The sequence below is a fragment of the Clupea harengus genome, chromosome 2 (assembly GCF_900700415.2).
Source record: "Clupea harengus chromosome 2, Ch_v2.0.2, whole genome shotgun sequence".
Classification (NCBI taxonomy): domain Eukaryota; kingdom Metazoa; phylum Chordata; class Actinopteri; order Clupeiformes; family Clupeidae; genus Clupea; species Clupea harengus.
This window is the reverse complement of record NC_045153.1, coordinates 27,202,366-27,225,973: the sequence shown is the minus strand read 5'-3', so window position 1 is coordinate 27,225,973 and position 23,608 is coordinate 27,202,366. Positions and strand designations below refer to the sequence as shown.

Sequence of the window (23,608 nt, the reverse complement as noted above, 5' to 3'; positions counted from 1 at the left end):
AAATTGTCTGCATACTCACACTTAGCTCATTGAGCAAAAGCACACAAAGGCTATACAAGATTCTCAAATTTCAAATAAAGTGTTTAATTCGCACAGCTTGTACTGTTTGTACCAGAGGAATAACAGGGTACCTGTTGTGGTCTGGAGGGCATCATCCCATTGTCAGTTATCACGTCAAAATACAGGTAAAGTGGTACACAGAATACAGAACACAGAATAGCGAATAAGTATATTTGTGTGCAGACAGGCTACCTATATAGCATTTAGGAGTACACTGGAGAAAAAAAATCATCCACACGGTCATTATCCTGACGGTCTTCTCACAGTACTGTTATGCATCTGAACGAATGATACGATACAGTAATATATTCTGGTACCCTTAGTTGATTATACAGGATCTAGTTAGCTGCACAGGTCAAACAAGGCAAAGCAGGCACTGTCAACAAGGTGAGATGATGGATCATCTCCAACTACCCTTTTGTGATTAGCCGTTTATAAAAAGGTCTCACACAACAGGCTATTCTACTTAGTAGAAAATGTAGAAAAGTCTCAACTTGATCAGTAATTCACTTTTAAAAGGTATGCAGTTAATAAGCTTATATATAAAACCATCGATTTACACATTTAAAACCATGTTCCCCATGTGTCTCTTCAAAAGACAATATAGTGCTTTTCCTCATTAACTGTACAAAAGTTCCAGCAACACAAATGATCTGTACATGGACACAGGCAAGTTGTTCTAGCAAAAATAATGTATAAAAACATTTGAAAGGCAGGGCAAAATCCATAATTATCAGAGGCTGTGTGTGCAATTATGGAACTCTGCTTGTCTGTAATATGTTCAATAAGGAAGTCCTGCTTCTTCCGCTGGTAAGCCCTAGGCTACAGTGGTTAGGTCAAATACAAGTCTCTCTGTTTGGTCCACTAGTCAACACATTATCTTTAGAACAATCATCTACACCTACACATCCCCCATAAAAGTTTGCTTAACCTGTCAAAACGTTTGCCTTTGCCACCAGGCATGGTTCTGCTCTTCACTCCTCTCTCTCTCGCTCGCTCTCTCTCTCTCTCGTTCACTCGCTCACACACAGCTTGCCATACATGCAGTTTCTCTCCAATACATTAATTAGCCTCCACTGGGGTTGGGCTGAAGCATGTTTTGATGAGCTAGATTGCAGTTTAATTTGCATTGGAATTGTGAAGCGGGGTTTACTTGACTAATTTAAGCACACTTGTCTATTGTAACTTGGGTTTTAAGAATGAAGGGATGGGAAAGTGAGGGCGGTTGGGCAAGAAGCACTTGTTTGGCACGACCAGACTAGAATAAAAAACACCCTGTGGAATTGTGGCTAACAGCTGGGTTCTAACCTTGGCATGGCTTTAGGAGCACCGCTAACCCTACGCCAGTTGCATATTCGGGGTGAACTGTGGCAATGCATGTGCCATAGTGATTTGATTGTCCATGCCGTCATTCACTGCCACTTGGCGAAAGTGGTCTTCATCCACAGGTGGGGGGGTATGAAACAGGTAAGCTCTGTGTGTAACAGCAGCACCAGAGGGAAAAGGCCGGTCCTTGTGAGTCGAGCGCTGGAGCGGGCGAAGCTCAGCAGATGGAGTCCGTGGTGTTGGCGGCTGGCAGCTTCCCGCTGCGGCGCGCCTCCTTCTCTCGCTTCTCCCGCTGCTTCTCCACCTTCTCCTGGGCCTTCTTCATGTCCTTCAGCTTCTTCTTGATGGTGGCACGGTCGCTCTGGCTCGCAACACCCAGGACCTGTGGAGGAAAAGCATAGTGGATAATGCGGTGGAAGTGAAGTAGTTTCCGATATGCATGTTTTTCAGATGCCCATAAGGTGGCAGTCAAGGCATGACAGAAACTCAAGACATGAGACCATTTTGAAATATGGCACAGCAGTAGTCCCTGCACTCAAAAGATTGAAGTTGGTGAATGTGGGGCCTCCTGGCCCTGTGACTTCAGGCCCAGGAAGTAAAAACTAAATCAGTCATTAAATTGGACAAGTCCTCTCACTCCCTCACTCTATTCACCTTGAGCCTGTCGCTGTCCAGGTTCATGAGCTGCTGGCCGTCCACACCCTTGGCGGTGAACTCCGCCGTGTACTGGTCCAAGTTCATGCCCATGAGCCAGACGCAGACCTGCTGGACAGTCCACTCTGGCACGGGGCGGTTCTGCCACTGATAGTCCTTCCCCACAGGGAAAGGCTCGTCGTCTAGTGTCTGGAGATAACAACGACATGCTGTGAACCTAGAAACAGAAGCTGACACTCCATGTTCACATGACACCCACAAGGAATGTGTTCAAGCACCAGTTGATGTACAGCTATGCCACAGCGATGTATACATCATTTGTTCTAAACACTTACTTCATTCATGGCAGTCTAGAATATAGCGCAAGCATACAGAACACCCAACCAAAGTATCTATTGTTTTCTGTCCCACTATTTTCCTATAACTTCAGGCTAGTCTTGTCATGCACACGAGAGGGAGCAGCGCGAGTTTCTCATGACCATGCACAGAGACACCGCCTCACCAATACACAACACAAAGGAAATAATAACCCTGAGAATATGAAAATGTCTAATACTTGTATGAAACCTCAAGAAGGTGGTTTCCGGAGGCCCAGCTGAGCTAAGTACAGGGATGGACCTGGATGCAGGACAGGCAACTCAGCCAACATGCAACACTTAGTAGTCCCCACACTTAAACCCCTGGGTCAGGCCGCAGGACAGAAGGAACGGCATACATTAAACATGCACTAAGAGGCTTCCTTCCCGGGTAAGGCCACCTCGGATGCCTTTTTGCCTGGGTCACACACACACAGAAACAGGAAGCAATCGTTGCAATTTCTGGAAGCCACTCACCTCATTGGAAGAGAAGGTTAGAGTGTGCGAACGCCCAGAGAGATTGGGCTCAGCAACTAACCCTGTCAAGTCTGAACTGGGACTCCCAGCGTTTGAATCGTCTAAAACAGATAAACTCTGGAACAAGTGGGAGACAAGAGATTTGTTAACTAAGACAGCGAACTAATAATGGGGGAAATTGCTTTGCCATGAACCATCCATTATAGTGGACAGACTGGCATGTGTCTGAAACACTGACGACACAGCAGCTACCCATTCATGCTGGCCCTGTTGTTTACAGAGAACTATGGCAATCGCATGACACGACGGCACGACAGCGGTTTAAACATATTTCCTGTGTTAGGATCTTGTTAAATATTAGTCATTCTAAATAAAAAAATGATTTGGTCTTATTCCTGACAATTTGATCTCTCAATAAATCATTCTGTAATTAAATAACCTGGTTAACAGGGCCAACTTGATTTGCCTGGGCACTTTATCAAAACAACTTCAAATCAAAGTCAAAGAGTACAGGCATTATGGCAAGCTAAATCACAGCACACACACACACACATCACACACTACGACACAAGAGCTACAACTACAGCACTACTGTAGCACATCATCTCATTCCAAATCCCAAGCGGCATTCAAACGGACTGCGGCAGTGATGAGAAAAACCAAACATCTGTTGATGGGGTGGTTCTCTAAGGCTAATGGGCTTTCATACTCAAAGAAGCATAAGCGTGACAACAAAGTGGGTGACGAAAAAAATACAATAAAAGACAAAAACAATTAAAATAAAATAATGACTGGGTGCGCTTACTGCAAAACATTTAAAAATAAATAAATAAAGAATATTCTCCTTTCACACAAGAGCAGTTCACACTGATGAGCACACCAGAACCTCCAGCCATGTGCACTTGTCATTAGTAGTGGCTACTGCATGATTACATCACTATAGTGAAAACTAGGCAAGCTACACTCTAGCCAACTACACAGAGTTGAAAGAAAACACAGGAATGATACTGTACCAAATCTAAGGAGCGACTGAATAAAGAAGACCAGGAGAGATTTGTCTGTTTTGAAAGAGGGACAGTGTTAGTGACAGGACTGGGCCTTCGCCAATCATTGTGGACAAGGATATTAAGGGACACAAGATCACACAATGTACTTCAGATTAATCAGACATTCATCAGGGGTCGTGCCTCCATTTTACGCCTCCCCACGCGAGTGGGGCTTTGCCTGCCGTGGATGCCAGCTGCATTAGTCAGGCCTATGGGAGCAGATGTATTTAAATGGGGGATAATTCTGTGTCTGCTAAGCCACTGGAGAGCCAACGAATCCTCCTCCATCCATCCCCCCCCCCCCATTCCTCCCTCACTCCCCCGTCCTCTCCTTCTCTCGGTCTGCCCCCCTCCTCCCAGTTCTCTGATTAATGAGAGCCTCCATATGGTTACAGGGGTCAGACTCTCTTCCTGGGTTTGAGAGTGTCTGACTCGGACTCTGTCAGGCTCTGGCCCCGTCCCGGCCCGGCGTCGGTCAGTCCTCCTCACACACCACCAGCTGCCCGCCACGGCAACTATTTGTGCTTTGTTCGCCGTTTCCATCAGGCGGCCGAAACTACCCCTTGAACTGTGGATTACTGAACGGTGAATCACCGTCTTCCTTTCTAGCCAAGTCATGGTAGAGCGGGCCAGAAAAAAAAGGCTGAGAGGGGTCAGCTCAGCAAGACAGCACATCACAGCTCCGCCCTGAGCACTCGGCTCGCCTGGCTCTCCTGGACTCTGCTCTGCTCTGGGTCAAGTCTCCCCTCAAATTTGCTTCATGCTTCCCTGGACACGGCACAGAACGCAATGGGCGACTGACAGCAGGAATGATCATTTTTCTTCCTCCAAAGTAATTCCACTGGTGTAACTTTCTGCCAAAGGCAACACTGGATTGTTGAGCCCAGAGTTCCACCGCAGTCTCTGCAATCCCTATGACATCCAAGACCCTACTTTAGAGCACATCTGAACTTTTCTCCCCATTTTGGTCATCCTTCATCTATCCCTTCCTTAGAAGAGACTGATTCTGGATCAGTTGTGTGTGGTGTGAGCGTGCCTGTGCCTGTGCCTGTGCCTGTGCCTGTGCCTGTGCCTGTGCCTGTGCCTGTGCCTGTGCCTGTGCCTGTGCCTGTGCCTGTGCCTGTGCGGCTCCTCTCACCTTGTTCTTGCGATCCTGGCTCTGCTCGCTGCTGGTCTCTGTGGTGGAGTAGGGCAGGCTGCTGCTGGACGACAACGGGTCCCTGTCCCGGTCCTTGTCCTTATCACCGAACCAGGAGAAGGGCATGCAGGAGGCAGGGACGGAGGACATGGAGTCCGTCGGGGACACGTTGCCCCCGGACTCCTCCAGCAACTCTGCTGAACCCCTGGGGATCGTAGAAAATACAGTACGTCTGTACACAACAGGGGCAGCTAATGCATCACATTAAAGAGCAGTCTTGCAAATTCTAAATTCTGTTGAATTGTTTATCAATTGGGAGAAAGGAGACCAGGCAAGAATTGCACTGATCAAACTATTCAAACAGAACCTAAAAAAATAAACACAGACTGAGAAATATTATACATGTGCATAAAAGGATGACCTAATGTGCACTAAAGTGAGAACATTACAGTTACAACCGGCCCTTTGAAGGCAACCATAATGCTGATGTGGCCCAAAATGAGTTTGACACCTCTGGTATTACAGTTAACTACCGGCCCTTTGATAATGCTGATGTGGCCCAGGGTGAAAATGGGTTTGGCACCCCTGATGTAGATGAATAAAGAGAGTGGCTACCTGCTGTCCAATGACACTCTCACGGATTCTTTGTCATGCCTCTTCCCTTTTCCCCCAGACTTCCGCAGGCCTCTGTAGATATTCAACAACACCTAGTTTAGCTGTGTTCTCTTCCCCCAATCTGAGGGATTTCAAATGAGTGACTCATGACTTGACCACAACCTACCCAAAGTCAGGAAATCGTCTTTTTGGTTTCCCTGCTGATGAGCTGTCGTTTAACTCCTCTGAAACAAAGACACATATATTACACAAGGAGCCACGACTGTTACAGCCAAAAAACACCAAGGGTAGCTTTTATGCTGGGACTGACGGAGCCGGCCTCTGTATTTATGGCTCTGATTCAGAGAACATAATAAGCCTTCCAAGACAAACTGGGATGATTTACAGTTGATTCATCCAACAGAGGCAGTGGCTGATCAGTGGTGGATAAGTGGGACACGTAGCTTAGAGACAGGGAGCACTAGAGTGGCTCTGCCCTCACCTCTGCTCTCTTTGCCCTTGCCCTTGGACTCCCTCTTCTTGACGTTCCTCAGGAATCCCGAGGGCGAGCTGGAGGGGGCCGTGTCTTTGGGAGGGGACAGACTCCCGCTGTCTCCGCTCTCCATGCTGGCCCGCTGGTTGCCCGGTGGAGACGGGGAGCCTGACAGATCGGCCGTGCCCCTGGCAGTGGCAACCTCCTCGGCGCCCTCCTCCTTCTGCCCGTTCCCAGACGGGCCGCAGATGGGCACCGGCAGAGAGAGGCTCTCCTGGATGGAGCGCCGCCTCAGGCGGGGTACCTCGGGACTCAGGGACTCGTCCTCCTCGTCCTCCTGCAGGGAGAAAGAGCCATTCAGGCCTCAGCTGCAGCCAACCACCGCTCTACCCAATCAGTGAAAGGGATCTGACCTTGATGTACATTGGGTCATACTGGACATATACTAGGCTTAACTCAATTATAAAGCTGCAGTAAGTAGTTTTTATACTAAAAAAGGCTTCGAGATCTCCAATAATATGTCTCTAGTCTCTGCAGTCTGCTGTGCATTCTATGGTGCATGAAATATGAGGCCCAACAGAAATGTGAAGTTTAATGTGAAGTTTTAAAAAGTGGAGAAAAAAAATCCCAATATTAGGAAATAATGTTATCATGTCACTAGAATGATATCCTTTTTATATATTATTCTTTGACAAACATCAACATAGTGCACCTTTAAGGGTACTATGACACCTGGCAAGGAGACCGAATGATAGAAAGTATACGAGTGTGGAAACCTAGAGGACAGAGGAAGGCCTGGACTGACCTCTGGCGGGCACGGCGAGGCCCCAAACGTCTCTCTCAGTTTGCTGCGTGATGGAGGCTGCCTCTTGGCTTTCTGGGCCAGCTGGCCCTTGGCACGGTGAGCACTGGTGTCCAGACGCTCCGTTTCAGGCACCACCTCGGACCAGTCGGCATCTGTATACAATTCACCCATTAAAACACTGATATCTGACACTGACACCAGGTCCCCCAGCACACTAGCGCATGTTCATGTATATTGCAAAACTACTTCTCATTTCCAATAAATTTACACCATGTTGTCAAGATGTTTATGCTCTCTAGAAAGACAAGTTCCTTTTCTAGGAAAATGATTAATGTCAAAAACTGGCACTGCTTCTCCAGGCACCTATCTCTATCTAATTGGATCTCCAAGTGTTGTTCAGCAGCACTAGCTCGAAAGCCCCTTGGCTATGAAAGCGCTGTATGTTAATGTAAGCCTCATTATGTGTAGTGACTGGCGATACTGGCTCCTCTCGCTCATCACATTACGGCCTGTAATACAGGAGGAACCATGGGAGAGAGCCTGTCGGGGTGCCAGTGAGCCGCTTCACACTGGGCCTGGCTCCAGCTCCAGCTCCACTCATTAAGGGTTGTGGTGAGAGCAGGCTCCTACCCGGCAGCAGTGAGTCTGAGGAGTGTGTGTTCTCCACAGGCCCCCCGGCCTCCTGGCCGCTCCACGGCCTCTCCCCCAGTGCCGAGTGCTGGGAAGCGGAGCCCTCAGATGAGAAAGCGTTCGACTCCAACGCTGCTAACTAGAGGGGGGGGGGGGAGAAGAGAGACGGAATAGAGCAGGAAAGAAGGAATGATTAAGGAGTGCTTCTTAAAGACGTTTCGGCTGCACAGCACTGCTCTTGGCAGGTTACACACACACACACACACACACACCCTTCAACCCTCCTCACCCGCTCCTGCAGGATCTCCAGCTGGGCTTTGTACCAAGCCTCTCTCTCATCCAGCGTTCGCTTTAGTTCCTCCTCCCGCTTCACAAAGTCGATCTCTCTGGAAGGAGATGAAACACGGCCTGAATGAGGCTGGGTACACACAAAGGGCTTTCGGAAAAGCGACACCCCGCAATCTCATTCATTTCTTCCCCTGCATTTATCACAGGCAAAGCAAAAACAAACATCTGCCTCTCGAGCTCAAAAGGACTGAACCAAGCGCGCTCACTTCTGCTGGTAGTCTTTCAGCAGCTTCTTGGCCTTGTTGTACTTCTTGTCCAGGCCCTCGTACTGGCTCTGGGTCTCCGTGAGCTGCTCGTTCACTGTCTTGCAGAGGGCTTGGGACTCCAGCCAGAACTTCTCCAGCTTCTGGATCTTCTCGCTGTTCTCGTCGATGCTCTCCTGAAGGTCGGCCTCCCTGGACTCCCATGACCCCTTCTCCTCCTCCATGTCTCGCAGCTATGGAAGAGTCACAAGACACACAAGGGTTGCTTCAGGCACAACAGTTGGAGTTAGAACTGCCAAACCACTGAAGGCCTTGCAACAGCTGAGTACATTTAGAACACTGTCTACCAGTGTTTGATTTGTGCATTCATGAGTCACATTTGGATAAAGATGACTGACTGACTGAAATCAATTAATGTCAGTGTTGGAAGGAAGCTTGTGAGAGGGCTGTTAAAAGCCCCATCTCCACCAAACAGATCCCCCCCCATCCTGTGGCACTGAAGAATGAGTGGGACGACTTAATAAAGACCCTAAGTGAAGACACAAACAAGGATTCATACCAGGACAGACTTACCTTTTCTTTTATTTGGGTTAGTTCAACTGCTGCAATGCTATGCTTTATCTGCAGCTGTGGAAGGGAGAGAATACTTAAATTAAAAAAAGTAAAAAAAAAAAGACTCTTTACTTTCAAACAATATGTGTGGAATGTAGCCACTGATGACAATCAAACCAACTGTCCTGCTCCAATGATAGCTACGACACATGAGTTATTCCTTCCCAAGAGCAGATATGCATCTTTAGAGGTAGTCTGAGACTAGAGATCTCTCTCGGTGGTCCTCCTCCCAAATGGTAAACTACCTCTTTGAACTTGAAGCTCAGTTGTGCGGCGTCCATGTTGGTGGGCAGGAACATGGTCTCATTTTCCGGCAGGTCAAACACCTCCACTGTGCTCCGCCCACCGAAGCTAGACCCCAGGACTCCGTCCTCGTCCTCCCCGTCCTCGTCCTCGTAGTGCTCGTCCTGGAGGAAAAAAAAGTCACGCCTGATATCAGCGGGGTCCTGGTAGCTCAGTCTGCGCTGTGCGGGGGTGGGGTGCCCCCCACATTGCCTGTCTGCTCTTGGTGAGCAAGGCCATCCCCAGCAGGAGGAAACTCACAGTGCCTTATCAGCATGTTCCACCGGCAAAAACACGGGCGGTGGTCAGGGAAAAACAAGCATTGAGGTGCAAACACACACACACACACACACACACACACACACACACACACACACACACACACACACACACACACACACACACACACACACACACACACACACACACACACACACACACACACACACACACACACACACACACACACGGCACAGTGTGTGGTACTTGTTTTGCATATCTACAAAGCAGTGAAATATCCACCCCCATGATTCTATTTTTGTTCAATTTTTTTCCCCAAAAACGGCTGCTGACGTACAAGGGCATTCAAATAGACTAGTCTCTGTTCCAGAATTTTACTTTTTACTGTACCTTTCTGTGTCCTACAGGGCCTGTATGTCCTGCTGTCTTCTCTTGCTCATAATGTGGTGTGGTGAGCTCAGTGTTACTCACACCTTACCGTCAGTGTGTCTGAGTATGTGTGTGTGGTTGTCTGAGTGTGTGAATGAATAACTGTGGGTGTGTCCAGCAGGGCCTAGTCACCTCCTCGGTGGACTGCTCGTAGGGATCGTCCAGCTCCTGCTGCTGGTTCCTCTCCTGCTCCAGGGTCTCGCTGATCAGCCGGGCCACCTCGCTCTGCGTGCCCGGCTTCTCTCGCCCAATCAGGAACCTGGATCGAGTCAGATTGACAGGTTAGGTAAGAAAAGAAAAAGGGGATTACCATAACAAACCCCCCCCCATTCTCTTCCTGGTTGACTGACATGACACCACATTACACATATTGTTGTGACAGGGGCAATGGCTTCATCCACTCTAATATGGCAGACTCAGAGACCTACCCAGAGCTGCTTGTTCACATTAGTGTGTGCGTGGGCAGAAATGTGCAGTTAATTTGCATGCAGTCAACATACGAACCAGTTCTATTTGTTAGTCAACTGCCTTGTAAGGCTGTGATGTGCAATAACACTGTGATTATGCACAACCTCCTTGTCCAAACATACAATTGCATATTTACAATCAGCTGGTGCTAAGCCAAGTCTAACTGTAACATGTTATTAGCGCCACGCACTTGATGAAAAAAAAAGAAAAAAGACTCCTCTCCAGCTGGTCTGAGGTCAGCTGGCCTGGTGCCTCACCTGACGCTGCCCTTAGTGTTCTTCAGGACGGTGGCAGCGAAGAGCTGTGTGACCCCCACCAGGCTGATGCCGTCCACCTCCACGATCTGGTCATTCACCTGGATCCTGTTCAAAGCAGGTGATATAAAGTCACACACACAGCACAGTGCACTCACATCAGTATATGTACAGGGGATGATGCAGCAGAAGGCCTCGGCAGCCCAAAAGACAGACGCAGAACTTTCCCTACGGAAGAGACGGCTAATGGCTCCACTGGCAAGCATGCAGTTCACGATACTGAGGTGAATGGAGCTCCTTAGGACTTGAACCAGTCATAAAAACATACACCATGTATTCATGGATCAGCCAGGCCAGAAGACTGTGTTACATGTAACATTATATAAAAGTGAGTAAATGCTAAGCATTATCATGTGTAGCATCTCTACTGGGTGTGTGCAGAGAAGAGCTCCTTTACTGCTGGCAGCACAACAAAGCCAGCGATTGACTGAAGTTTTCCCTATGAAGAGGAAGCAGCTATTTTCCTTTTGCTGCTTCTGAAGGTTATAAATACAGCTGGCTGTTTGGAAATGGCCTCTCCGGGGGTGATAAGGCATGTGTTACCCCCCCCCACTTCTGACTACAATGAGCTGCTTCTGAATGACGGGGGAAGATAATGAGTGCCATGACGGCTGCATCTGGGCACTCCCTGTTTCTTACTGGGAGAGAGAGCGAGAGAGAGAGAGAGAGAGAAAAACACATACAGAAAGAGAGAGTGACTCATTAAGAGAGACAGGATAAGAGAGACAGGGTGAGAGAGACAGGGTGAGAGAGACAGGATAAGAGAGACAGGGTGAGAGAGACAGGGTGAGAGAGACAGGGTGAGAGAGACAGGGTGAGAGAGACAGGGTGAGAGAGACAGGGTGAGAGAGACAGGGTGAGAGAGAGAGCATGAGGAGAGACGCGTGGGAGGATATAGCTTACTGCTTTTGGAAACCACTGAACCCTCAACCCCCCCCCCCCGCCACTTTTCCCCCCTCTATTGCTGGACAGAGCATCTTACCGCCCGTCCGCCTCAGCTGCTCCTCCTTCTGTTATGGTCTTCACAAAAATTCCAAGCTTTTCCAGACCTTGATCCGCCCCCACTCCCATTCCAATGATGCTGATGCCCAGGCCATTGTCACCTGAAAGGGGGGAAGGGAAACATAGTGGGAATAATCTGAATGAATGAACAATCCAGGTGAAACTATTTCAAAGAAGATTCCATCCTAATGATCTAATGATCATATGCTGATATCTCTTCTCTCTGGCTATCACAATTTAAAGTTCAATTCTGAAGATGAATTTGAGTTATCTTTAGATAACTGTTGCAGTTATGAGATCTGTGAATGTGATGCATCTTTAGATTACTGTTGCAGTTATGAGATCTATGAATGTGAGGCATCTGTAGATTGCTGTTGCAGTTATGAGCGCGTGTCCACCTCACCTTTCTCCATCTCCACCGCGAACACGTCCATCTTCTCCACTCGCTTCTCCAGCTCGTACTCAGCCGAGGCTGCCACGGGGTCCACCTCGTCGTTGCGCCGGTCATACTCCTCGTTGGAGTAGGTGTTGAACACCTGCACAACAGACACACAGCTGCTGAGCCGCTTCACGGGGAACACACAGCCTTCACTGTGGCCCCACAACACGGAGCTCCAGCATCAACAAACCCTAGTGTACATATACTTTGGCCCAAGCCCATGTTATTAAAGTTTGATGAGTAGGGCCATGAAGCCATCTAAACCAGTGTCCTGTGGCCACAACGTCATCGAAGTGTGTCCACTATTGTTGTCTGGGGTCAGAAATGAACCCTTAAGTCTCTATAAAAGTTGACTGCAAACAGAACCGACGCTTGGAACCGCCGGTGAACACAAAGGCGCCCTGTTAAAGCGGCTTCATTAAGCATTTAAAGGATCCACGAGTCCCACGTGACATGATGGAGATGTCTGGGGCCTGCCAAGGCTCAGATTCTCAGATTCTGCTTTGGAGCGGACGGAGCTCCTTTCCCGGACGGGCGCCGAATTGCTTTCCCTGGCACTGGGGCCCCCGCAGGAGAAAGTAGGCCACAGCTGGGGGAGGAGCAGAGCCAAGTGGATGTGGAGGATCAATACACTGAGGAGATGACAGGTGATACGTCCCCGACGCTACAAAGAACCCGCTTATTTTCTTAACATAAAGCGAAGGAATGTAATTGCCAAACAGCAGTTGCCAAATAGCCTAAACCATTTGTTTCCATGAGGGGAAAAAACTTGGTCACTTGGTTCATTTTTCTTTTACTCCAGGAGGCTCAGTCATATGGGTAACACATTATACAGAGAGCAGCTGGAGAGGCCTGCTCATGGCCACGTGTGAATGAGTTACCAGCCTACTAACTGCTTACATGTCATTCCTCAACCAGACACACCCAGGGAGGTATGGTGACCTCACCACACGGTGCTCCGCTAATCAAACACAGATAACCTGGTCCTGAGGGCGGTCGGAGTTGTAGATTGTGTGAACGATTAGTAAAATTCTCTCCTTGTTTAGAGAGAGAGAGAGAGAGAGAGAGAGAGAGAGAGAGAGAGAGAGAGGGGGATGAAAAAGGGACAGAGAGAAAGAACTCGAAGGTCTTGATGACACAGATCTGAGTGATTGGATAGCTGCTCTCTCCAGGTCAAAACCCAGGATACGAACTCCTGACCGGAGTTTACACAGCTTTGTCTTGTTTACGAGGTACAACGTATAACTGGAGCGCCGTTAAAATAACAGTGGCCATGGCACACATTGAGCCGATGTTACCTCATACATCCAGCCGGTTGGGAACCTTGGCAACTGTTGAATCTTATCGCTGTGTTTATATTTCCACATAAAAGCTCATGTTGGGAGTATTTCAGTGAATCTGAATGGAGCACCTTTGAGTGTTTCCCTCCAACTGCTCTTCTCCTAGATCAGGGACACTGCTGTCCCAAGACCACACTGAGGTTTACAGTTTTACAGTCTGTACGCTGAAGATCACTGAGGCTGTGGCTGTCCAAGTGCTTCCCAGATGGTACTGCAGCTTAAAAATCGTTTCTCATGGGCAGATCAGATGAGAGAGAAAGCTTGGTGAGCTTATAGGACTGATTTGGAAGGCCGGAGGGAGACATGATGTAATTCTGTAAATATTTCCACTCTGGGGCGCACCGTCTGGAGCTGTACATCCTGGAGCGTGTCAGGACCTGAGCGACCGAAGGCAACGTCTCACCCCACTCCCTCCCTCCGTCTCCACTCTGACAATGCTCATGCAAAATCAGATAACACAGAGAACCCAAAAAAACACTGAGATTTTTGTTTTGCTCTGAAGTGTAGTGGGAGGAAGGGAGTGATATGGCTCCTCTCCCCAGGGACGGGGCTGCACCACCAGCACCACCTCCTCCTCCTCCTCCTGACCGGAAAGTGACTTCAGCCGGAACTTGACAGCACAGTCCCACAATCCTTTGTGCTCCTGGCCCAGCCTCAGTCTTCATGTCCACCACTTCCCCCTTGCTGGTCTTCCTAACTGGTGTTGCTCTCAAAGGGTGGCCTTTTCCACTCCGCAGGGGGACACAGTGCTCCAGCGCTCTGCCCCTTTCAGGCACCTCACGGTCGTCACACGTCTGAGCCTCACCCCAGCGGGGCCCAGGCAGTCTCAGCTGACAGGTCACCAGGAACCCACATCATTAAACCCCAGCTCTATTCTCTCATTTTACGGCTGAGAAACACTGTAAAATGTGGTTCTGAAAGCACCACGTTTATTGCTTTTAATTTCGGGTTTGGTATGGTTTGCTCATTAGAAAGACAACAGATTGTTTAATTTTGGGTCACCCATGAAAAATAATGAAAGAACTATAAAAAAAAAGCACACATTGGAGGAAGAAATGCCATTAAGTGGGTGAGAAAAAAAGATTGTGGTTGGCATTAATATACTCGTGTGAGTGTACAGAGGAGCTGTGCTGTGCTCCAGTGTCACGTCCTGTGGTTTACAAACGGCTTCTCTGCTCACACTTCTGCGTGCGTTTTCCTCTCTCTCTTTTTTTCCCCCTCGGTTCGACTCTCCTGTTGCCATGGAATACGCCGTCAATTTTGAACAATGTCCCTTTTCTTCGCCGAAACCCAATCGCCCCGTCGCTGTCTTCATCACAAGAATAGAGGCTCAGAAATCTCTCTCTCTCTCTCTCTCTCTCTCGCTCGCTCTCTCTCTCTTTCTCTAAAGGCCCAGAAAAACACAACCCAGCCCACTGTTGTTATCGCTACCGCCAGTTACGCTGCAGGACAGCTGTTTACCTTTATCTCTGGCCGCAGGCCTGATTTGGAAGGTAGGTGACGTCAAACGCTACAGGGGAACGACTACGAGTGCCGTTCCCCTGGACTATGGGGGGAACCCCCTAAATCCAGTACAATCAGAGAGCTCCATCCCTTCCTTTTCTGTTTGGAAATTCTGTGTATGTGAGTGAGTGAGTGGTGCTCATACTCTCTCCATTCGAGTTCCACTGCAGTTTCTTTAATGCTTCAGTGCAATCTGTGATGTGGGCAGGCAAACCACAGCCCCATCTGCTTCTTATTTTCATTTTCTCCATGGCTGGTGTGTGTGTGTGGGCGCATATGAGTGTGTGTGTGTGTGTGTGTGTGTGTGTGTGTGTGTGTGTGTGTGTGTGTGTGAGGGCGAGACACCCCCCCTTCTCAAAGTTACAGGGATGGATATTGCTTTGGGTTTACCTTCAACCACTCTAAAGTATGGTTCTATGTGTGTGCACATGTGTATACACACACACATGCCTGCGCCTGCGCTTGCACACACACACACACACACACACACAATTAATACATCACTAGTTTTCTCCCCCATCTCTTCCCTCTCTATCCTTAAAAAGAGAGCGTCTCAGTGGGAAATGAGTCAGCAGCTTAGAGTGAGGCTAACCAAAGGAGCGCGAGCCAGGAAAGCAAAGCGAGTGCAGAGCGCAGGATTGGACTGGGGCGGTGGGGAGGCTCGTAATGTAAGCAGCTCCACAAAGACAACAAATCAAAACATGCTGTGGGAGAGAGAGGGAGAAAGAGAGAGAGAGACTATTTGGATAAAGTGAGGAAGAAAGAGGCAGAGAGGAAGGGTAAGGGAAAGTGAGAGGAGTGAAAGGAGGCCAAGAGTATAAGAAAGAGAGCAGGAGAGAGAGAGAGAGACACAGACAGGAGACAGACAGGAGACAGAGGGACCCGGCTTCCATCCTACTCATGTAAACAGAGACGGCGGCCGTAGTCCCGCCCCTTCCTGTCAGGACGCTACGGGGCAGACAAGGACTTTGTCCTCATAATGAACGCACTTTGACCATGTAATCCAACAATTCTCTAGTTAGACATTCCTCACGAATGGAGACAACAAATCAAATTCCCAGCAGGTCTAGAACAAAGTGCTCTAGAAAGAGCTATAGCGTACAGGTTGTTCTGGTTTGTCTTTGGGCAGCACCAGTCAGCTACCACCCATATATATATATATATTACCATGCCAGTTAAGGCGGTATGACAATCACCTTCACTCTCACAATGGCGACATGCAACACAGTGCCAACTGGCCTCTTGTCTTAGTGGTTGAGGCCACTCCAACAGACAGCAGAATGAAAGGGAGGCCTCTGCCCATACCATATGGGGCTGTACTGGTCCCGGTGCCCAGCTGGCATCAGCTTATAGACCTTGGCACCGTCTCCACTGCCAGTTAGCGTGGGAGGGGCTGGAGCGAGTCTGACACATTCCTCTGGCCTCCATAAGAATGAGCAGAGGTAGGAAATGGAAAGCATAACAGCCCAGGAGGAGGAGGAGGAGGAGCAGGGCAGGTCTGATCCACTAGCCCATAGCACACTCAGGCAGCCCTCTCCCGTTTCCACACTTCAGAGGAAACACAGACGAGACGGAGAGGGAGGGAGGGAGAGAGAGGGCAGAGAGAGAGGGAGAGAGGGCAGAGAGGGAGAGGGAGAGAGAGGGCAGAGAGAGAGGGAGAGAGGGCAGAGAGGGAGAGGGAGAGAAGGGGTAAGAGAGAGAAAGGAAGGAAGGAAGGGAGTGGGAGAGACACAGAGAAAGAGTTAGTGAATGAGAAAGAGACAGAAAGAAAGAAAGAAAGAAAGAATGAATAGTATGAGAGCAGGCCCATGCAGCATGACTAAAGGACTCAGGTTTGACCACATACATGAGTAATCTGAGGGCTGAATCTGGCCTGCTGAATTAATTTTCTGGGCATGAAGTTGAGGCGCCCCAGGGGTACAGATTGTGGGGGGGGGGGGGTTAGATGAGGTCTTGCAGGGGGGCCTCTCATCTCAATGCACTTCACAAAGACCTCCCTAGCGTCCATAGCCTGCGCTGCAGAAACCTTCAGCCCAAAAAACGGTGCAGACAATGACACACACAAAACATTTCACTGATCATCTATCAGATGCGCGTATGCAAAACCTCTTCTCGAATGTAGCACGCCACGCACAAACTGAAGTAAACAGTAGCGCTGCCCTTCCAGCAGAAGCCTTTCCCAGTCACACCCTCTGCATACATGTGGCGAATCGGAGCCCTTTTGTGTTTGTCTAACCCTGAGGAGGGTGTGCTACTTCCTGGTGGCAGCTGGAGAGGGAGGATCCGTATGGCAGGTGCAGAGCCCCGGCTCCTGCCATTTTGTCTCCTCCTGGAGTCGGGCGGCTCCCTCCCCACCACCACGCCGCATAGACACCCACACACACACACACACACACACACACGCACGCCATCCACAACAATGGCCCTTGTCTGCTGACAGTAAACTAATGAGCCGCCCCGCACGCAAGCAGACGCACACTCATAAACACAAGCACAGCAGAGACTTGGTAAACAGGAAGAATACACCTTGTGCCGTCGTCTGCGCCCAATATAGCTTTCAGACACCCAGAGTAGGTCTCAAGGTGAATGGGAATTCCAGCATATACACACATACACTGTGTTCCCACACAGACACACTCCCAGTCTGTTTAGTGAGGCTTGTTGGGGAAGGTTGGGGCATATTTGGAGTGCCATGCCACACTGCTGATTCTCCACAGATTAGGACACACCTAGAAAAACAATTCCAGCTCCATAGAAGAGGCTTTAACCCTTTAGAGAGCTTTTCAACCTTTAGCTGCCCGCAATGTATGCCCTGAATGCATGCTCCACTGAAACCCCATAATAAGCCATATGGAGCACAAATATGTGCGCTGTTTGCATGGTTTAAAAGCAGGCTTGAGGGCCCAGGCAGGACCTTACAGCAACAGTTGGGCAGATGTCATCGCCCCATAGTATTGCAACTGACCCACTAAATTGTGCCCCTCTGGAGGGAATCCATTAATTCTACACAGAGATCACACCAGCACGCTAATGCAGAGGATGCAAATCTGTCTCTCTGCAGCATTTTCCAAAGCGTAATAAGGGCCACTGGTATCACTGCCAACACGCAGTGAGGACAAATAACAATAATAATAAATAAAAGTGAAAAGTACGTGGAAACCAGTCATTGATGATGAAATCACAGCACACAAGAAACTGTAGGAGAAATCGTTTCATTTGGGCCCTGTTATATCTGCACTGTGATAACAGAGGCGATAAGAGTCAGAAACCAGCTGGGATTCCCTGGAGTAAGGTTCTTAGCCTCGATAACTACAGCAAATATCCGGGGACGGCGATAAGCAGATAAAACCATTTAAAAAGGGGAGTGTGTGTGTTTCAAACCTAAATCCGTCCGTACCGTAAGCCGGCATATCCTGAATTTGGTATGGCATGGCTTCCCTGATCTATGGATGTGTAAGGCATGCAGATGGAAGTGGTGATCAAGGGACACATTCAGAGCCCGAGCTCTCAGGCTGCTTGACAAAGAGGAGCATTCTTTCTCTGAGGACAGCTCTTTTCTACAGTGAGATCTCAGGTTACTCGGAGACCTAATCCTGCCTGAGTCGCCCATGTGACCCGGATCGCAAGGCACTTCCTCTCTGGGAGTGGGACAGGGACAGGGACAGGGACAGGGACAGGGACAGGGACACAGGGTTCAGGCCATAGCAGACTGGGTAACTCCACTGATGGACGTGGTCCTGAAATAGGGGCACCTACTGTGTCTGGAGCCTGGAGCATCCTTATCGATGTTTACTTGGCTGTTGTATATCAAACACTCTCATCTGGCTCGAAATTGGTGAGACGAACTGAATTTGAGCTGATCTCTGACATTTGGACATTTGTATCTGTACAGACCAGTGCCAACATCTTAAACTCTTTAAACAATAAACAACAGTGCAGAGTCCAGATTCTGTTTTTTTTTTTTTTTTGACTGAATGCTTCACAACCAAAAAAAAAAAACAAAACAACTGTTCACACACCTGAGCAAAAACAAAGAATAGAACATCCAAAAAGTCAGGTCAGGCCTGACTTTAAATACCAAACTCATGATGGTTTAACAGGAACCGTGAGCACATAACAGCACACTGATTGAGTTTCAAGAGCTCTACTTTAGAAGACTATATTTTGACACCTCCAAGCACACGTCAGTGTTCAATGACCGTGCATGCAAAAGACAAGTCGTCAAGTCAAGCGTAAGCTTTCTTTTTTCTCCCAGTGTGGTGGAAGATGGCATGTGGGAACTATTGCACAAATGCCCGGGCACATGCCGGGACAAGACTACTGTTTCTAGCCACATTTCACCCAAGACAAGAAACAACACACAAAGCACAGCTTTACAATGCTTCAGGCATGTTAACATCAAAGGTGATGGGTGCCTCTCTACACCCCCGCTGCCTACCCATAACCACTGCCTCCTGCTCTTGCTTAATCTGTTAGTCCATGGATTCAGGGCAGTACATGGCATTTTCCTATGTCCACCCCATACCTACTCACTGTCATGACTACATCCCAAGCTCCAGAGCATTGCCAGACCCCCTCCCCCACCCATTCCCCCCTACAGCTCACTCTCAGCCCCCTGCCAGGCGGTCACTGGGGCATCGGCTGCCTGCTGCAGGGCCATGGGGTAACACCGGACAGGTTACAGGGCCTGGGTAAACACTGGGTGCTGTGGGCCAAGCCGAGGGCCCCGTAAAAGCAATTTGTTTTTTCACAGCTGGGCAGTTCTGATGACTGGGTGTAATGACAGGGCGAGGTGTGAGCCTTCCCCCCCCCACACGCCTCACGGCTCAGTAGGGGTTTATCTGAGCGTTCTGCGCCTACACACAGAAAAGTGACAGTAAACGGCAGAGTGCTACAATCATAGGCACAGGCTTGGCCTTTAATTAAGAGCAGCTATTGTATGCTTCACTGCCAACATAGAAAAAGCAAAACAAAACAACAACAAAAATTCCACATCGATGGATGGAAAGTATTTGTTTATGCGTTTTACACCTTGCTGACTTGTTTATGCGTTTCACAACTTGGTACACTCCCAACACACTGACAATAACAACAGCAATCCTGAATGGCAGCCCTGCGGTATGTCGACATACTGTACGCAGATATATAATCACTCGTTGAGCCAGGGGGCCTTTTGTTACAGGAGGCTCTGCATATGTCAAAGGCTGACAATGCCCACATGATTCCGAGGCCCACTTCCTCATACCAGCGTAGTCGTCTCCCTCCTCACTGTCCTCCCTCAGCCCTGCTGTCATTCATGCCCAGAGGGGCCCAGAGCAATGTTAACAACCATTCCAAAAATACCCCACTGGCCATTCCAGACATACACCCTGTAAACACATGTCCATGGCATAAAATGTTCCCGTAGTAAATATGATTAAGATGTGGCCCTCAGACTTTTAGACTCAGACTATTTTAGTTATAAGAATCTCCTCAGGGGTCCCACACATGAAGCTTCCAAACTCTTGAGATAATATTTGACCATCCAAGAGCCATAACAAGGGCCAAAACAATAATGGTTCCCATAAACAGCCCAAACACAGGCCCGGGACCTCCCAAATGAGATGGGATGTGTTGTGTGCCTGTACCGTTGAGAGGAGAGGCAATTGTTCTATTAATTAAACTGGCAGGCACATCTTGATAACAGATTTCCTCAACATGGTTTGCAGAGAGCAACAGCTGAAAAACACCACAGGAAATGACCGCTTCTACATCTGGTGTTGTTAAGATTTGTCACTTGCAAATCACCATTAGAGTACAGATGTGACACATAATAAATGGGTAACACGTTGGCATTTCCTGAAATGAAAGCAATAACTCAACCTCAGGCTGACTACAAGGCCTACTGTGCTGTCATATCCAACAAATGTTTCTGCTTACCTTTATTGACTCAGTAGAGAAGAAAACTTTCCTCCGAGGATTCGGGTCCTCTTCATCAGAGAGACCGGGGGCTTCCTCGTACTGCTCACATGGCTCCTCCTCCTCCTGCTCTTCGTCCTCATCCTCTTCCTCGTGCTGCTCCACATCCTTATCGTCCACAAAAGCTGCATTCTCAATGCCAAACACAACAGGTGAGCTCTTAACCAGGCTCTTATCCTCTTCCGCTGGTTCCTCATGCTCACTTCTCTCCCCCTCCTCCCCCTCTTCTTCCTCCTCCTCACGGTGATTACCAGTGTGCCTAGCAGTCTCAGTCACCTCTCTTAACTCCTCTCTCCCTCCATGTTGGATCTCTGGTGTTCTGCTTCCCACCTCAGACCCTTTGGTGACCTCTGTCTCCTTTGGAGAGGGCAGGTCTGTTGGAGCTTCACCCTGAGTTTCTGTGGGTCCTGCAGCTTTAAGCTCTTTCTGCACTTTGCACTCTGTAAACACCTCGTCCTCCAAGCACACCTCCTCGTTCTCGTCGCTCTCTGACGACTCATTCTGGACCACCACGAGTTCAGCACGGACCATCCCAGCCCCAGCTGGGTCCAGTGCTGGGGCCTGGTCAGGCGACTTTTCCGTGGAAGGACTTCGTACCACATGCCCCTCATTCTTTGTGGTGTCGGTCTTGGTCCGATTAGAGTTGTACAAGCTACCCACATGTGCCTGGGGGAGCCTCTGTTCCCGTGGGGGTGGGCTGGATGCCTTGACTCCATCACTGCCTATAGATGGTTTAGTAATGCCCTCACCTGTTGATGATGAGCGCTTGTAAGAGCTTTGGCCGCTGGGGGATGTAGGCTCACTTGAGCTGCTTCTGGCTGAGACTGCTTTGTTGGACCCTCCAGTAACTGAAGACGAGGGCTTGCATGACACGTTGGCAACAGGAGATGTTGCTTTTTGACATGCATCAGCAATTGGGGAAGTAGGTTTGTTAATGCCATCAGCAACTGGAGAAGTAGGTTTGTTGGAGTGGTCCCTTGCAGATGAAATGGGGGTTGAACATTGAAGTGGGCTTCGTATTTTCACTGCGCTCTCTGTGCTTTTACTAGATGCTCTCACAGATTCCTCACTGTCACTATCAGCCATGAAGTTCTCAAGTCTCCTGGATATAGGGCCAGCATTTAATGACAGCCTGTGTGCCTGTTTTGCCTCTTCCCCATCTTTTCTCTCATCTGTTGGGGTTTTTGCAAGCAAAGTTGGACTGTGTTCAGTTTTGCCACTGCTGGCATTACTCTCAGCAGAGCCTGTTGATTTCCTGCTACCTTTGACTTCATCAGAAACGCTTCCCTGGGACAGTCGGCCAAACGCTTTGCCTGGGGATGACTTTTCAGCCGATGGCTCTTTGACGCATTTTTCAAAAAGTTTCCTCGTCACCGAGAATTTCTCCGCTAAAGCCACTTTATCGATCTCCGTTTCTTCACCTTTGGGAATTTTGTCCAAACTTAGAGATTCCGGACTAGTGGGGGTGGGGGTGGTGCTTGTGCTGGTTTTCTGTGTGCTGCTGGCATATTTTGTTGGGGAGACGACTGGGGATGCGTCACTTTTCAAAAGACTTTTATTTGTTTCCTGGATATCTTGTTGCTGACCATCCATCTGAAGAAAAATGTTCTTAATTTTGTTAACTCTGTTACCAAAGGGCCTCCCCCTCGTGTCCTCCCGGGAGTCGCTGGATCCATTTGCATATGATTTAGGGGTGCCGTCGGACTTCGAGCCATCAAATGTGCATTTAATTGCATGGAAGTCTGATTTGTAGGCATTTCTGTGGGGGGAAGCACTTCGCAGGCTCCTCTCTCCTTTGCTTTCTGCCTTGATCATTTTAAAGCTTTGCAGGTTGGAAATGAATGAGTCCGAGTGTTATCCTGCCCCGTTGCTATCGCTGCCGTCCTCTGTTCCTCTCTAATCATTCAGCGCCATGAATGTGGTTGGATAGCTTTGCGCATAGCCTAATTTCAAATCAGACGGCAGTCATCTACAAAGAAAATAACACAATTGCGTTAGGTTACCAATAATCAACTCCGATTCAACTCGGTTTGGCAACAACAGTATTTTTTTCACAATCCCCCAAAACCACTACGATTCAGGCTACTCAACTAAGCAGAGATTACAAATCAGCTCAATGCGATAGAAAGTAGCATAGTTCGAGTAACTGATTTTCCGTGTTTAAAAGTTGGAGCTCTCCCAATGTCGGTTTTGTCTACTCACAGCCGCACACAGCGCATTATACAGTAACGTTATTTCACGAAGTTACCTTACCCACGATTCAAAGTGTATTGTTCTACCGCTCAGTATGCGGATGAGATACCTTTGTGTTTTCAAGGCTTAGTACGTCTCTGAAGATCAAAATCCCTCAGCACACTAGACCTTCAAATCACAACCGCCACTAGAGCATTTGCTTCTGTATGAGGACACGTTGGATAAAAAGTTTAATTGAATGACCACACATGCGTAACTTGCTAGCCTTTAGTGTGTGCGCTTAATTTTAGCGATCGAGAGTTGAACTAAAACCAATGAGACAACTTGATAACCTTACCTTTACTTCAGTTTCATTGTCGTTGTGAGCCAACTGAATATTCCTTACTACTTCCTGAAAGTTATCCTGCAAACTTGTCATTTCTTCACCGCCATCATTATCTCTCCAACGATTTCTGTTCTTGTACAGCAAACAAGCACACACACACACACAAACCTGTCGTACCGCTGCGCATACCCGCTCCTATCTGGCGCGCAACACGATCAGACAAGGTCGAGCGCGCGCACACGAACACATTCCTGGGCTGTTAACCCCAACCCCCTTCATGACTGCATGGCTGCGCAGCCACTCCAGAGAATCTGGAACTGGCGTGGGAAAGAGTTTCCTTCCAGGGATTTAAGTCTACAACCATAAAGAAGAT

At 48.7% G+C, this 23,608-nt stretch overlaps 1 protein-coding gene across 3 annotated transcripts; it reads right to left on the bottom strand.

Annotated features, from left to right (window-relative positions):
- Window positions 1-63: 63 nt before the first annotated feature.
- ppp1r9ala (protein phosphatase 1 regulatory subunit 9A-like A) lies at window positions 64-23,559 on the bottom strand. Of its 3 annotated transcripts, XM_031559389.2 has the most exons (20): window positions 23,248-23,555; window positions 20,679-22,686; window positions 11,881-12,013; window positions 11,458-11,578; window positions 10,419-10,523; window positions 9,826-9,952; window positions 8,988-9,149; window positions 8,704-8,757; window positions 8,134-8,363; window positions 7,869-7,965; window positions 7,580-7,718; window positions 6,950-7,101; window positions 6,154-6,481; window positions 5,839-5,896; window positions 5,673-5,744; window positions 5,058-5,262; window positions 3,887-3,931; window positions 2,874-2,990; window positions 2,041-2,229; window positions 64-1,768 (listed from the first exon to the last, which is right to left on the bottom strand). In XM_031559389.2, exons 2-20 carry the CDS (start codon window positions 22,530-22,532, stop codon window positions 1,604-1,606), a joined length of 4,353 nt encoding a protein of 1,450 aa, XP_031415249.1. In that variant the 5' UTR covers window positions 22,533-22,686; window positions 23,248-23,555; the 3' UTR covers window positions 64-1,603. The 3 variants fall into 3 exon arrangements, with proteins under 3 accessions (XP_031415249.1, XP_031415255.1, XP_031415259.1); XM_031559395.2 differs by lacking the exon at window positions 3,887-3,931 and having other exon boundaries at window positions 23,248-23,554; XM_031559399.2 differs by lacking the exons at window positions 64-1,768; window positions 2,041-2,229; window positions 2,874-2,990; window positions 3,887-3,931 and adding an exon at window positions 3,957-4,831 and having other exon boundaries at window positions 23,248-23,559.
- Between the last annotated feature and the right edge of the window lie 49 nt (window positions 23,560-23,608).

Excerpts from the sequence above, each read along its gene's own strand:
- ppp1r9ala (XM_031559389.2), bottom strand. The coding sequence starts at position 22,532 with ATGATCAAGGCAGAAAGCAAAGGAGAGAGGAGCCTGCGAAGTGCTTCC. Across the intron at positions 9,150-9,825 it reads ACGAGCAGTCCACCGAGGAG|GACGAGCACTACGAGGACGA; the intron begins GTGACTAGGCCC and ends TTTTTCCTCCAG. Across the intron at positions 3,932-5,057 it reads GCCAGGATCGCAAGAACAAG|ACAAATCTCTCCTGGTCTTC; the intron begins GTGAGAGGAGCC and ends CTTTCAAAACAG.